At 44.0% G+C, this 16488-nt stretch overlaps 1 protein-coding gene across 1 annotated transcript in view; it reads right to left on the bottom strand.

Annotated features, from left to right (window-relative positions):
* Positions 1–16488, bottom strand: part of LOC124616259 — a 932810-nt gene that overhangs the window by 230130 nt on the left and 686192 nt on the right. The window contains exon 12 of the mRNA XM_047144563.1: positions 6526–6634. Coding sequence (XP_047000519.1) covers positions 6526–6634 — 109 coding nt within the window. The remainder of the gene's footprint in view (positions 1–6525; positions 6635–16488) is intronic.

Below are 16488 nucleotides of genomic sequence, written 5' to 3'. Positions count from 1 at the left end.
GCTGATAGCGATAAAGCAATTGTATTCAAAAAAGTTGCAAATCCAGAAGACTCAGAAAATTACTGGGCTTTGTGCAAAGGATCGATGGTTGGTGAAGGAGCTGACAGTTGACTCTTAACGTAATTTAAAGGTATTGCAGATAAAAAGGCAAAAAACTGACCGATTGCATTTTCCGTGGCTCATGGTTCGGAGTAATAACAAATAGAAAATAGATGGGATTATCCGTCGAAACTGACCAAAGCTGGAACGCACAATTAAGTGAACCAAACAGAGGTGCCAGATTGAGATTTACTGGAAAACTATAGGGAAAATTATTAGATTATTGCATACGTTTGTACGGTTTTTGTTTTACATGTTGCTATTCCGAATGCTATGGGTTTACTTACCTGTTATCATTTTTTATTTGTAGTTCACTGTTGCTATTTGAATCTACTTATTGTCATATTGTCATTTGGAGATGGCGAGTGGAGCTGTGGACTCTAGAAGATGTTGTGCCAAGTGGATAAATCGCAACATTTCCGACATATTCATTCTTCTGTTTGAGTTCAGTAGAGAGGTGAAAGCAGCGGAGGCAGCCAGAACCATTCGGGTTGTGTTTGGCGATAATGCCTTTAGACAGAGCACAGCAAGGAAATGGTTTTCTCGTTTTATGGAGAATCGTTTTGACATTAGTGACTTTGCACGTTCTGGAAGGCTTTGGGGTTTGATGATCGTTTAAAGGCATTAATTCACAATGATCCACGTCAGTGTAGTCGAGAACTGGCAGATGTGATGACCAAAACTCCGGTGTATCGATACCGTTTGCTCTAAGCCAAAATCACAAAAATCAGCGGATGGTCACTTGTGGATTTCTGCTTGCTCATCAACTGGCTCGTGAACATCACCGAGCATTCCTATGCTGTATCGTTACTGGTGACGAGAAATGGTATCTTTAAGCTTACATCAGGCAAAGAAAGGAACAGTTGAGCAAACCAAAACGGCAACTTCCCGTACAAGAACCTGAGCACATCCACAAAAGATAATGTTTCTGGTGGAACAGCGACAATGTGGTGTACTACGAATTGCTTCCGCGAGGTGTAACCGTCACTACCGCCATTACTGTCAACAGCTGAGACGTCCTGCAGATGCAGTCGTAGAACAACGACCGAACGTCTGTGTGACTTGCTGCTAAGCAGGCCGCATTCTGCTAGTCTGGCGAAAACTGTATACAGGAGCTGGGCTGGCAAGTCATACCGCATCTACCTTCTTTACCTGATCTCCCACCCACAGATTTTCACCTTTCCCGCTCTCTATCGAACTACCTTCAAAGCATTTCCTTTCCGGATGAAAATTATCCACGAGTTCTTCGCCTCAAAATCCCGTGATTTATAAGTCGCGCAATGCTCCACGAATTCTTCGCCTCAAAATCCCGTGATTTCTAAGTCATGGGATCGAAAAGTTCCCCAGGTTTTGGCGGACTGTTGTACGTAGTGAAGGAGAATACATTATTGATAACTAAAGTCTCTGTGATGTGTGTCTGTTGCGTTTGTTAATCTTATGGAAAAACGCTACGAACATATGCTCCAACACGATAATTCAGTCTTAAGTCGATCAGATAAAAATCATTCGACCAGTTCATAAGTATTGGTCATCAATCCGGGACTGTTACGAGTGGGTAACAGGCTTGGGGGCGTTGCGGAGATGCTCGTCAAAATCGAGTGACAGACGCCTCAAAAAATGATGTGAATCACTGGGAGGATTACTGTCAAAATTCTGAGGGCTTACGTTCCAGTCAGTTAGACAATACGTTGGTTCCAGAATAAGTTTTCACTCGGCAGTGAAGTATGTGCTGGTTTGGGGGTGCTTACAGTTGAAACTGCATGCCTAGCTGGGATCTGAACTTGGGACGCTTACCTGTCATCGAAAAGTGCTACAACGACGGAACTATCCAAGCACGACTCACGACCGTCTCGCTAGGCAGTTTTACTTCCGCTAGCATCTCATCCCCTGCCTTCCAAAATCCACACTTCCTGTATATCTCCAAACTGCTGGAAGTATTAGTCCCGCAAGGTAAGCGGAAGACCTGTGAAGTTTCGGAAGCTGTGGAGAGGCATCACCGGAAGTGAAACTCAGAAGGGAAGGAGGTCGTGAGACGCGCTTGTATATCTCAGGTGGTAGAGTAATCGCTCAGTAAAGATAAACGACCCAGGTAACGATCCGAGTCCGGAGCACCGTTTCGAGCTGCTGTGAAGTTTCGGTATGCCACTTCTTCTTACAATTATCGTTCTGGTACACACCCAACACTGCAACGTGGCTTAAGGAGAATAGACGTAACTGTAGACTCCTCGTAGATGCCCTTAAATGTCCTGTAGATCTCGTAAATTCTTGAAACGAACCCATTTATGAATACTTTTGGCTAACTCAGCAGGATTAACGTGACTGCGATTAAGACATATTCACGTAACAATTTCAGGCTGTCAACCTTGATGATTTGGAGGGAATAAAGCTAATCCTTTAGACTTCCATCGCCGACGCGATCGCAACAGACAGAGCTCAACTCGGACGGGTAACTATTGGCAAGGAAACGGGCGTGTCCTTTACTGTAAACCTGCGTGGTCGGATGATGATCTGAACCGCCGTCCTCACAGGCCACTGTTTCAACCACTGAACCGCTGTCATTTTTGTTTCCTACAGGTCTGCCAAAACAATTCTTAATGATGAACCATGACTGAGTTTTCATTAAGCATTATGTTTCGTAAAATGATTTAAATTATTACACCGAACGATTGTTATTGCTTTTATTATTACTGCTATTAGGCACCGTAATTTTGAATCCCCCGTTTAAAAGAAATAATATTTTTCTCTTTAAAAAGCTACGAAGACACAACGGCATCTTGTATGACAATGGGCTGCATACAGAAATATCCAACGGAGGATAAGAAAAACAAAAAATTCTTCAAAAGCAGAACTGTAATGCATATAAATTAGGTATATTGCAATGGAACTTGAGACTGTTACTATGGGGCTTCGTGAACGCCTAAAATACGTTACCGAGAAAGTTCTCGGTGGCTCAGTCTGTAGGAACAGATCAAGAAGAAAGTATTACAAAGATATTCAGAGCATTTTAGTATGATAGTGGAAGAAACGTTTAGAACTATCGTGTAATTTCAGAGAAAATATGTCTTATGTGAATTATAGTATGATTCCACTTCGACAAACCTGTTCTACGCTCTGTATCCTCTATTTTATTTGTAATGGCCAGGCCGGGTCTTACTAACCTCTATATTATTTCTGGAATGCTTTTCCCTACTACACTGTCAGCGTAGGAAATGCGACACTCACAATCGTCGAGTGGTGAGTTGAATAACAGTTCGTGGGTCGTGCGGTACATGGCTTGCAGTACGGATGTGTCGCAGATGCGAGTGCAAATTATCTCACAGGGCGACGATTATTTGATGAGATAATTGCAATAGCGGTTTTGTGAAGTGGAAGGAAACAGAAGTGAGTATCGAAATCCTTAATGTCCAATAAGTGGGAGTGAATTATCCGGAAAGTTACAGGCAGTGAATGGGCAATAATCATTTATAACAGATACTTATTACAATAACATTGAAGTTAATCAACAGCGACAGTATATTAAAAGTTAGTGACTGACACCGTTAGGGCACTAGCGGTTAGTGACTGATCCAATAGAGGAACCATAACTAGGTGGCTACGCGTGGGGCTAAGTGGATAACTGACGGACAGATGCATTATTAAACTTGAGTAAAAGGAACAGATAATCATTTCAGCCTCTTTCAGTAGAATAATAGTTTGATTAATGGGCCTCAGATCAGAATTAATGGTCACATCTTGGTCAATAGGGGCGTGGTTCAGAAAACAGTCGTACTGTGTTGGATGTGCCGCGCATTTAAAATACCTAGTCCCCAAAACTGAACTGGTTTATTAGAATAACAGAAAAGAAAAGAAAAAAAAAACCAAGAGGTTAGAGGCAGCTTGTAGTCTGTGCTGATATTCATGAGAATATAACACATGTCTGGCAAGCACTACCTTTCTCCACTGACACGGTTCGATGGATGGTTTATGGTAACAACTGTGGCTGTACAAAGTATGTAATATTCGTACTAAAGGAACAGCACTTAAGCCTCTATCGGGTCATAATATTAAAAAAAAATATGTGTGTGTCTGTGATAAGTATTGTCTTACACTGGTGGTAGCTTTGCGGTATTGTTTCTTTCTGTTACGTGGTTTCGAGGACGCTGGAGGACAAACGGTCGCCATACGCGCGCAGCCCAAGGTCGTGCCAAGCTGAAAGACGTCGTCGTTGGGACAGTGGCCTTTGTTGATAAAGATGTTGTATGGTATTCGAGGAAAAAAGATGAAAATGCGTTAAACGATCTTAATTCATGTACCAGTAACTGCGTGGTTGTCTTCTTTTCACATTGACGATGCAATTGCATTATGGAGAACGAAAAACAAGGCTGAATAGAAGATGAAACTTCCTGGCAGATTAAAACTGTGTGCAGGACCGAGACTCGAACTCGGGACCTTTGCCTTTCACTGTCAAGTGCTCTACCAACCCAAGTACGACTCACGCCCCGTCCTCACAGCTTTACTTCTGCCGGTACCTCGTCTCCTACCTTACAAAATTTACAGAAGCTCTCCTGCGAATCTTGCAGAACTAGCACTGCTGAAAGAAAGGATATTGCGGAGAAATGGCTCAGCCACAGCCTGGGGGATGTTTCCAGAATGAGCTTGGTAGAGCACTTGCCATCGAATGACAAATGTTCCGAGTTCGAGTCTCGGTCCGGCACACAGTTTTAATCTGCCAGGAAGTTTCATATCAGCGCACACTCCGCTGCAGAGTGAAATTCTCATTCTGGGAACATCCCTCAGGCTGTGGCTAAGCCACGTCTCCGAAATATCCTTTCTTTCAGGAGTGCTAATTCTGGAAGGTACGTAGGAGAGCTTCTGTAAAGTTTGGAAGGTGGGAGACGAGATACTGGCAGAAGTAAAGCTGTGAGGACGTGGAGCGTGTCGTGCTTGGGTAGCTCAGATGGTAGAGCACTTGCCTGCGAAAGGCAAAGGTCCAGATTTTGAGTCTCGGTCCGTCATACAGCTTTAATCTGCAGTAATTTTCATACCAGCACACACTCCACTGCAGAGTGAAAATCTCATTCTGATTAGAAGATGTCATTAATGGAAATTTAAAACTATATTGAGAATTATTGTTCCAGGAGTGTTTGTAATACACGCCCATTGTGTTAAATCTTATCCTGATCATGTTATTGAACAGAAGCCGAATCTTTAATTGAGGTGGCGCAGTGGTTAGACAATGGAGTCACATTCGGGAGGACGACGGTTCAAACCAGCGTCCGGCAATCCAATGCCGGGATGGTTCCTTTGAAAGGTCACAGCCGATTTCCTTCTCCATCCTTCCATAATCCGACGTTGTGCTCCGTCTCTTATGACGTCGTTGTCGACGGGACGTTAAACACTAATCTCCTCCTCCTTTAGCCGGCCGGGGTGGCCGAGCGGTTCTAGGCGCTACAGTCTGGAACCGCGCGATCGCTACGTTCGCAGGTTCGAATCCTGCCTGTGGCATGGATGTGTGTGCTGTCCTTAGGTTAGTTAGGTTTAAGTAGTTCTTAGTTCTAGGGGACTGATGACCTCAGAAGTCAAGTCCCATAGCGCTCAGAGCCATTTGAACCTCCTCCTTTAATTGAGTGAGGCTGAGAAAAAGGGAAGTCGACTACCTTCGAGACTGATGATTTTCGGTGAAATGAATTTGGGGTTTGGAGGCAGTAGTAACATTTACCGACAATTTTGAAAGAATATTACATTTTATTTAAGTGATATAGGTTTTTCAAAAGTGAATATGTGCCGTAATTTTTGACGCTGACGTAACGTAACTTCAAAGATATGAGTAACATAGTTCCGTTCATGACTGATTAGCTGCATGTGCTAATATCGTTGGTTATTTTCGCAAAGGACGACAACTATATGTTGAGCTGCACAAAATACGTCATTGCTTAAGATTATGAGCAAATTCATTTACCGCAACTACGCAATTAATGCTCGTTGGTTCTGTTAAACAAGAACCTGCTATGATAAAGTATTTCCTCGGAGGAGGCGACGATGACATCGAGCCAATCAGTACTGGTGGAATTGTTTGCAACATTCTCGTAAAGTTAAGACCGTAGCAGGATAAAATTGTCCGTGAGTGTAAAGACTGGTTAATGCTAAGAGCACTGAAAGACCGAACGATCAACATGTAGCATTAGAGTTGCTAATGTCGTTGGAAACGTGTCTTTATTAACGAATTAACTCGGTCACGTGAATTGACGGACAGAGTGAAGAAATAGTACGTGCGCATCGACCCACAGCAAGTCTAACATATTAGTCAATTATTATTAGGGTGGACACGGATACTGAAATACAAAGGAAAAATATTCTTGTCGTGAATAACACAAAACACGGAGAGAGAAAAGACAGTGAGGTAAGTCATAGCATACAGCTGGCATTCTAGGAAAGACTTTTGTTTACCGTAGACGTTGAAGACACCCCTGGTGATGCCCATCTCATTCTTGGCCACGCAGTGGTACTTCCCGTGGTCTGGCGGGTAGACTCGCGTGATGTTCAGCTGCATCCGCATCTGTGGACACGGGGAAGCCAGCAACAGTGACAGGGCTGCACGAAAAGAGGTTAGACCTCAATCTCTGCCACCAAACAACCTCAAATCAAGGCAGATGATATAGGATCCCAAACATACGTTGACGGAAAGATGGAAACACCAAAAGCAATTAACGCAGAGTAATAAAATAAATTTGTTTAGGTAATATAATAAGTAACTAACATTGCACGATCGCAGGTTAATGTAAGCGCGAGATAAGCCATTCCAAATGTGTAACACTGGCACATTAATAACTGATGTTACTGCCAGAATGTGGAATGCAAGCATGGAAACGACATGCATTGTGTTGCACAGGTGACGCATATCAGTTTGTGGGACAGAGTTCCATGCGTGCTCCACTGGGTCGGTCATTACAGGGACAGTTAATGCTGTTTGTGGATGTCGCTAAAGCTGTCGTCCGATCATGTCCCACATGCGCTCTGTTGGAGGAAGATTTAGAGATCCTGCAGGCCAATGCAACATGTGGATACTCTGTAGAGCATGTGGGTTACAGCAGCGGTATGTGGGCGAGCGTTATCCTGTTGGAAAACACCCTCTGGAACATTGTTCATTAGTGATAGCACAACGATTCGAATCACTACATTGATGTTCAAATTTGCAGTCGGGGTGCATGGGGGTCCTTCTGCTGCCAGGCGTAGGTGCAGTGTGTCTATCACGCAGACAGGTTAGTAGTAGACACTCCATTCGCCTCTTTCTGACCAGCAGACGGCCATCGCTGGCTCCGAGGCGGAACCAGTTGCGTGTTATGTGGGCTTCATAGCAATTCCGAGGAATTTCTTCTTACCAGGCAACTAATATTTGCCATTGAGCTTACAGTTTTGATGTCCAAGTGCGTTACGTGTCCGCCTAACAGTAAAATACAGTATACAAAACTGTAGTGGGCCACAAGTACAGAGCTATGCGCCTGAATGGAATACTACTGGAGGGGTGTGGCGCCTGTTGAGCCAAGTCGGAAAGCGCAGAAGACGCGGTTGGACGGGCGACGAGCAAAGCATTTCTCGTTTTGTAAATAACACTGCTTTTTCCCGCTGCTAGTTACTTTATTTATCCCATACGCGTTTCGCCTTCTCCTGTTCAGTGGGATCTATAACGATACAGCTTTGTTAGTTTTATATTATTAAACAGTCCACTTCGCGATTTTTTTGTAAAAAATAATTACTTAACTTTTGCTGATCTGCGTTTCCTCACATCTGGTCAGGAGGTCGCACTACCACTTTTATCACTGCCATATAATCACATCTTTGTGTTCTCGCCTACCACACACTGGTCACCATGTTTCTCACTCTTTTTTGTGGTGGACTATTGATCTTTTGTCACTCGATACAACTATTTCATCGTACACTGTTTTTCAAAACGTAAATATTGCGACTCCATTACGTGTTTCATCTTCATTGGTATGTTTACCTATTTGTTGCCAACCTAACGAAGTATATGTTCCAGACTAACTGCTATTTATTATGTTTATACTGTGTTTACGTATGAGTGAGAGAGAGAGAAGAGAAGGAGATAGAGCTGACGAGGGGTTTTTTGTGGGGGGGGGGGGGGGCAGGGGCGGGGTGTACTAGCTGTTAGCTAGTGGTTGAAATCTTTGGTGATGGCTGATTTGACTTTTCGTTTCAATATTGTGGATGAATGAGTGTAAAGATGTTCGGTTCTATTGTTATTATATGGGACAGTATTATTATATTATTACTTTTTGCGAACATTATTCTATTATTTTATCTATTAGTGCAAATAATGAATTGCTTGGCATGTGTACTTGGTCATTCAACAGGATTTTCCCCTCTGCTTTGGTTTTCTGTGTGTGGTAATTTTCTTGCATGGTAAGGAGATGTTTTTTATTGTTGATTCTACATCTACATGACTACTCTGCAATTCACATTTAAGTGCTTGGCAGAGGGTTCATCGAACCACAATCATACTATCTCTCTACCATTCCACTCCCGAACAGCGCGCGGGAAAAACGAACACCTAAACCTTTCTGTTCGAGCTCTGATTTCTCTTATTTTATTTTGATGATCATTCCTACCTATGTAGGTTGGGCTCAACAAAATATTTTCGCATTCGGAAGAGAAAGTTGGTGACTGAAATTTCGTAAAGAAATTTCGTGAAGAAAAACGTCTTTGCTTTAATGACTTCCATCCCAACTCACCTATCATATCTGCCACACTCTCTCCCCTATTACGTGATAATACAAAGCGGGCTGCCCTTTTTTGCACCCTTTCGATGTCCTCCGTCAGTCCCACCTGGTAAGGATCCCACACAGCGCAGCAATATTCTAACAGAGGACGAACGAGTGTAGTGTCAGCTGTCTCTTTAGTGGACTTGTTGCATCTTCTAAGTGTCCTGCCAATGAAACGCAACCTTTGGCTCGCCTTCCCCACAATATTCCAACTGAAGATGCTCGTGATTTTGACACCCAGGTACTTAGTTGAATTGACAGCCTTGAGACTTGTACTATTTATCGAGTAATCGAATTCCAACGGATTTCTTTTGGAACTCATGTGGATCACCTCACACTTTTCGTTGTTTAGCGTCAACTGCCACCTGCCACACCATACAGCAATCTTTTCTTAATCGCTTTGCAACTGATACTGGTCTTCGGATGACCTTACTAGACGGTAAATTACAGCATCATCTGCGAACAACCTTAGAGAACTGCTCAGATTGTCACCCAGGTCATTTATATACACTCCTGGAAATGGAAAAAAGAACACATTGACACCGGTGTGTCAGACCCACCATACTTGCTCCGGACACTGCGAGAGGGCTGTACAAGCAATGATCACACGCACGGCACAGCGGACACACCAGGAACCGCGGTGTTGGCCGTCGAATGGCGCTAGCTGCGCAGCATTTGTGCACCGCCGCTGTCAGTGTCAGCCAGTTTGCCGTGGCATACGGAGCTCCATCGCAGTCTTTAACACTGGTAGCATGCCGCGACAGCGTGGACGTGAACCGTATGTGCAGTTGACGGACTTTGAGCGAGGGCGTATAGTGGGCATGCGGGAGGCCGGGTGGACGTACCGCCGAATTGCTCAACACGTGGGGCGTGAGGTCTCCACAGTACATCGATGTTGTCGCCAGTGGTCGGCGGAAGGTGCACGTGCCCGTCGACCTGGGATCGGACCGCAGCGACGCACGGATGCACGCGAAGACCGTAGGATCCTACGCAGTGCCGTAGGGGACCGCACCGCCACTTTCCAGCAAATTAGGGACACTGTTGCTCCTGTGGTATCGGCGAGGACCATTCGCAACCGTCTCCATGAAGCTGGGCTACGGTCCCGCACACCGTTAGGCCGTCTTCCGCTCACGCCCCAACATCGTGCAGCCCGCCTCCAGTGGTGTCGCGACAGGCGTGAATGCAGGGACGAATGGAGACGTGTCGTCTTCAGCGATGAGAGTCGCTTCTGCCTTGGTGCCAATGATGGTCGTATGCGTGTTTGGCGCCGTGCAGGTGAGCGCCACAATCAGGACTGCATACGACCGAGGCACACAGGGCCAACACCCGGCATCATGGTGTGGGGAGCGATCTCCTACACTGGCCGTACACCACTGGTGATAGTCGTGGGGACACTGAATAGTGCACGGTACATCCAAACCGTCACCGAACCCATCGTTCTACCATTCCTAGACCGGCACGGGAACTTGCTGTTCCAACAGGACAATGCACGTCCGCATGTATCCCGTGCCACCCAACGTGCTCTAGAATGTGTAAGTCAACTACCCTGGCCAGCAAGATCTCTGGATCTGTCCCCCATTGAGCATGTTTGGGACTGGATGAAGCGTCGTCTCACGCGGTCTGCACGTCCAGCACGAACGCTGGTCCAACTGAGGCGCCAGGTGGAAATGGCATGGCAAGCCGTTCCACAGGACTACATCCAGCATCTCTACGATCGTCTCCATGGGAGAATAGCAGCCTGCATTGCTGCGAAAGGTGGATATACACTGTACTAGTGCCGACATTGTGCATGCTCTGTTGCCTGTGTCTATGTGCCTGTGGTTCTGTCAGTGTGATCATGTGATGTATTTGACCCCAGGAATGTGTCAATAAAGTTTCCCCTTCCTGGGACAATGAATTCACGGTGTTCTTATTTCAATTTCCAGGAGTGTATATCAGGAACAGCAGAGGACCCAGGACGCTTCCCTGGGGAACACCTGATATCACTTCAGTTTTATTATTTTAAACATAGCTGCGTAACAGCAACGGTTCCACGTAATTAGATTTAAAACAGCCGACCCGTTGCAAAGGATAAAGTAATCTTGACCTAGGTTTCGATAAGTTTAAACCTATCTTCTTCAGAAGTCGGCACTATTATATTAACATGGAGTAATACGTCATTGCCATTTTTACAAACGTCTCCGTAGCTCCATTAGTCAAAATCAAATATAGCCCTAAGAGTAGGGTATGTCAGATAAATAAAATGAAGTACATGGAAGCTGGAGAGCGCATAAGCAACTATACGTATGACGTATTACTCCATGTTAATATAATAGTGCCGACTTCTGAAGAAGATAGGTTTAAACTTATCGAAACCTAGGTAAAGATTACTTTATCCTTTGCAACGGGTCGGCTGTTTTAAATCTAATTACTTCAGTTTTACTCGATGATTTGCCGTCTATTACTACGAACTGCGACCTTCCTGACAGGAAATCACGAATCCAGTCGCACAACTGAGACGATTCTAATTATTTTCATTTCATCTTCTCTAGTGGTTGGTTTGTGATCATTTTCTCTTAGGTGTTCTGCAAATGTGGAGAGCTTTGTCCCATATTTCCACGCTCTCATGTGTTCTTTGTATCTGACATCAAATGTTCTATCTGTTTGTCCTACGTATGTGCCTTATTTACAAAACAAGTATTTGCTGCGGAGGATAGCCACACAAATAACAACTTGTTAAAGCATTTCTCCTTCACTGCTTACCTCTTGTTTCAGTAGGACGAGACTATGATAACAGTAAGAGGAGCCTAGCGAGCATACACAGCGCAAACCAACACTGAAGAACTTCCTGTTTATTTGTGTCGAAAGTCCTATAGTGTTTTAGAAATTACAACGAGGAAGCTCGTATCTTAAATGTTGCTCATACTTTCGTGTAAATTTTTATACCTGAATGTCAGCTCCAACAAAGTCTGTAATAAAGGATCAACAACCACCGACAAATGTGAAAATCGTAGAACAATTGGTTTGGAAAGCCATGCTTGTAAACAGGCTCCCAGAATAGTGTACTAAAAAATAGAAGAGATGCTGGAAGAATGCCAATTTGCTTTCTGGGTATCAGGTACAAGAGGAGCGACAATGGGCTTTGTACCGCAACAAAAAAAAACAAAGAAAAATCAAGATTGTTGCAAGCAATCACGAACCCAGAGAAAACATTTGACGCTGTAAAATGGAATAAGATACTCAGAAATCTAAGACGACTGAGGCTAAAATACAGAAACAAACAAAAAATATACAGCACTTACAAACTCAAGTAGAAGTTGAGAAATACAAGTTCATTTCAATAAGGAGTGGCTAGGGTTCCACCCTTTAAAGGAAACAACATGTGTGTTTTAAAACCTGCGCACCCCACTGCACTTTAACAGCGTATGACTGACCAAAGTTTCGACTGTAATCCAAATATGTCCGTTTGACGGGTTATAATATACATCTGATAATACTTTCAAAAGCGAAACCGTATAGTGGTGAAGAACATAACACAAATGGATGTTGTAGACTAAATAATAGTAGCCAGTGCGGATGATCATTGTCATACAGAAATTTAGGAAATTGACAAAATACAGTAAAATGTTCTGTGAAACGATTTGTCAAAAAGTAAGAGACATAAGAAACATCTGACGCGCTTTTGAATGATGCTCGAAATGATGTAGAGCAAATGAGACTTCACGATCTAAGCAGTTAACGAGCCAGATTTCCTCCAGTACCGGTGCTGTTTAACATTCTAAGTTTCAGAGTTAAATATTGAACTTAAAACTCTCAATCAGCACTGCATTTGCTGTACATTATTTCGAGTATGATCAGGAGGCACATCAAATGTTCCTCTAATATGATTTATTTCTTACTTTTAGATAAATCATTTCACAAAACAATTGACAGTTTTTTCAGCTCTTTTCACTTCCAAGCTGAAGGCCTTAGCATTAAAATATAGAAAGACGTACTTCTCACTTGGCACAAGACTCTGTTGTTCTGGATATTTTTATGTGTTCGCCCTGCGCTCAGAACTGAAAAGTGAGACGTGACGCGATCGGCGAGCACACTGGAGACACTGCCCAGCACATTTCTGCAAGACTTCGTCGGATTTTTCACTCAGGTTTTAATTCTTGACCGATCGGACACTGAAAACAGAAAAGGCCTCGTATATGAAACTGTGAAAATAAAATTTCCTTGCCCCTGGAGGCCATTAGACAACCTGCAACTTGGACTGAGCGACCGTTTTAGCCGTTTAGTAATATAGATTAATCATTGCTTTCGTAAGGTTATTACTGACCCACTACTGCCCATTATAACATATGTCTTCCACCACTCCTTAACCACGGGTATTTTCTCTGAGGCCTGGGAAAGGGACTAGCTAAGCCACTATCTGGAAAGGACATTGACACAGCACCCTCTGATTACTGGCCAATTTGCATTCTTCCTGCGCTGTCCAAGGTCTCAGAATATGTAGTTCACGACCAGCTAACAAACTGTCTAACCACAAACAAACAACTAGACCAATATGTCAGATTTTCGTGAACATTGCTGCACAACATTTGTATTAATAAAGCTAACATGCGACCTGAAGTTTTCCGTGGTAGCACAAGAGGTGACTCATGTGCTCCTTGTACTCCAGCAAAGCCATTAACACTGTCCACTTCGACCTTTTACTTGCCAAACTTAGCAGCCTAAATTTCTTTACTAGTGCAGTGCAATGGTTTCACCTCATACCTGACATCTCGCTACCAATGCGCCTTGTCCAGCACCATAAGGCGTTCATTGCGGCAGGCAGTATCAGGCATCAACTCGGGTTCTGTGTTATGTCGTATACCCTTTTCATTGTGTGTCAATGACGTGTCATCCGTTCTGACCTAGGGCAAATACCACATATAAGCTGATGACTCCAGTTGCGTCTAAGTGCAGGAACAAAAACCCGAAGAGAGCTGTGGGGAACCTCAATACCGATCTATGTGCACTGTGAAAATAAGTTAGGGTGTGGGGTTAAAGCTCAATCCCCCAAAACCCAAGTGGTACCTCTTGCTTATTGTAGGCTTATTAGCCAGAAAGTAGGGGAATCCCTAAAATATTTGACCGTAAACGGGGCTAATAACAACTTTCTCCCTCAGCAAAGCGTCTATGAGTAATAATAGACGAAAATCTAAATTGCAAGAAGGCATCAGCATCTCTCTATGCCCTACAAACATATCAAAAACTCTTCCCTGTTGATTTGAAAAAGAAATTTGTACAAACACTTATACTTCAAACGATATTTCGGTGAATAACCTTCCGCCATCATCAGGTGGTTCTGATGGGTCGGTCTGTCTGCTGCTGCTGCTGCTCTCATCATTTACTTTCCCATCCTTGGGGAAGTGTGAGGGGGAGTTTGTAGCCTTTCGGCTTTTACTCCCCTGTGTACGTGTGTGTGTGATTATATCTGTAGTTTTGTGTTGTCTGTGAAATGTGATGACTGGTCTGTTTGTGTCTGGTATTTGCCTGAGGTTGGCGAGATGTTTGGTTTTAAATGGGAAGGAGCAGGATTAGGGATTGGATATTGGGATTTTCTCTTCGACTTAATCGTCGAAGATCGTCATGGGGCGCTTCTGCTTGTCGCGGGACATGTCATACTGAGTGGATGAGGGCGTTTCCTGATCTGGAAGAACCCTCATAGAAGGTCCTTGCCAGATCCTGGAAACGCTCTCTCAGGAGTGGAATTTCGGCTGCGGCGTGCAGATCATCTATGGGGAATCCAAGAAGTAAATGCCATGCTCTCCTGAGGGCACGGTTCTGCAGCCTCTGGTGTTTGTGCAGGTGCTGCTTTGCCGCGTATCCCCAGACAGGGCACGCATATTCCATTGCTGGCCGGATCAGGGGCTAGTACACATTTACTCCTACTGGGATGGGAAGAGAGCTCGTTAAGGATTGGGTATAGGATGGACATTCTGGCGCAGATCTTTCTGTGGACCTCGTCTATATGGGGTTTCCACGTAAGACGAGAGTCCAAGGTTACGCCAAGGTACTTGGCGGTTCTGCGCCAGGGAAGTTGGGTTACGTTTAGGTGTCGGTGGAGGGGGGGACATTGAGGAGGTTCGCGCCTTCCGAGCATGCAGGTAATCAGCATATCCTGTGTCTTTTCAGAGTTGATGGTGAAGCGCCACTGACGGGCCCAGGTTTCTGTGTCGTCTGAAACCCTTTGTAGCCTACGAATGACCGGGTCCTTGTTCGCATTTCCCGTGTAGAAGGCTGTGTCGTCCGCGTATTGTGCAGCGTGCACCAGGAGGAAATCTGTCTACTCATTTTCAGTGTTATTTATGTTCGTCAGTCGGGTTTCGATTCCCTGTGCCGACGGTCCGATTGCGGCCGCCGAACTTCCGGTTGCGGCCGCCGACGCTTCGATTGCGGCCGCCGACATAAATAACACTGACAATGAGCAGACAGACCATTCCATCAGAACCACCTGATGAAGGCGGAAAGGTTATTCGCCGAAATATCGTGGGACTTCAACGATCGCATCCGGCTGGACACACGAAAGCCCTGGAAACAACACATAGGCCGGGAAAGCCTCCGATCACACTTCAAATTATTGATTACAGCGATGTTATACTGTGAGATCTTTCTCTGGAAAGCTCCCGGCGCCTGGATCTGGTTATGAATGACTGTGTTCCTTACATCTGCAACGTTCGGGATTTTGATCATATTTCACAACCATGTGTACAGCTATTCTGGCTACGTGCAGACAAGAGCAGAGATTTCCATACCCTTTGTATTTTCTACTGTCCTATGAACGTACACTATCCCCCAAATCTCTCCATTAAAGCTCTTGCCTGAACAACATAGCAGAAACAATCACTCTCGCCAGAGCAAAATCCTCTCTATCCCATTCCACCGATCAGCCACTTTTTCGAAGCCCTTCTCGGTAGAAGAAACCTGATACGGAATTACGTTCCGCATTATATTAGAGAGCCGAATAACATCTCCAACTTCAGAAGACGGTTAATGACATATCTACCAAAGCGACAATAATGATTATCATTCGCCATATACGCACTTGTAGTAGTACTGCCAGTATAACCTTTATTAGTTCAGAGTCAGTATTATTTACTCACATTATCACTATAGATACAAAAATCATTTTAATTTTTTGTCTTATTACAATTGTTATTTTATTTATTTATTGTTCCGTGGGACCAAATTAAGGAGAAGTGTCCATGGTCATGGAACGAGTCAATACATGAAATTGTAACATGATAGTAGAAACAGATGAAATGAAATATAAGAAACATATTCAGGAGACAAGTCGTAAGTTTAAATAAAGAAAATCAAGAATGTAACACTGGAATTTGCTTAATTTTTCAGCTGTTCCAGGAGCTCCTCGACAGAATAAAAGGAGTGAGCCATGAGGAAACTCTTCAGTTTAGACTTAAAAGTGTTTGGGCTACTGCTAAGATTTTTGTGTTGTTGTGGTAGCAGAATACTGCGCTCCTTTCTGCGCAACAGTCAGGGAAGTGCATTCCACATGCAGATTTGATTTTTGCCTAGTATTAACATAGTGAAAGTTGCTAACTCTTGGGAATAAGCTAATATTGCTAACAACAAACGACATTAAAGAAAATGTATACTGTGAGAG

Source organism: Schistocerca americana, chromosome 5 (genome assembly GCF_021461395.2).
Source record: "Schistocerca americana isolate TAMUIC-IGC-003095 chromosome 5, iqSchAmer2.1, whole genome shotgun sequence".
NCBI lineage: Eukaryota > Metazoa > Arthropoda > Insecta > Orthoptera > Acrididae > Schistocerca > Schistocerca americana.
The sequence above is the reverse complement of the archived record's forward strand: the minus strand, read 5'-3'. Positions and strand labels throughout refer to the sequence as shown.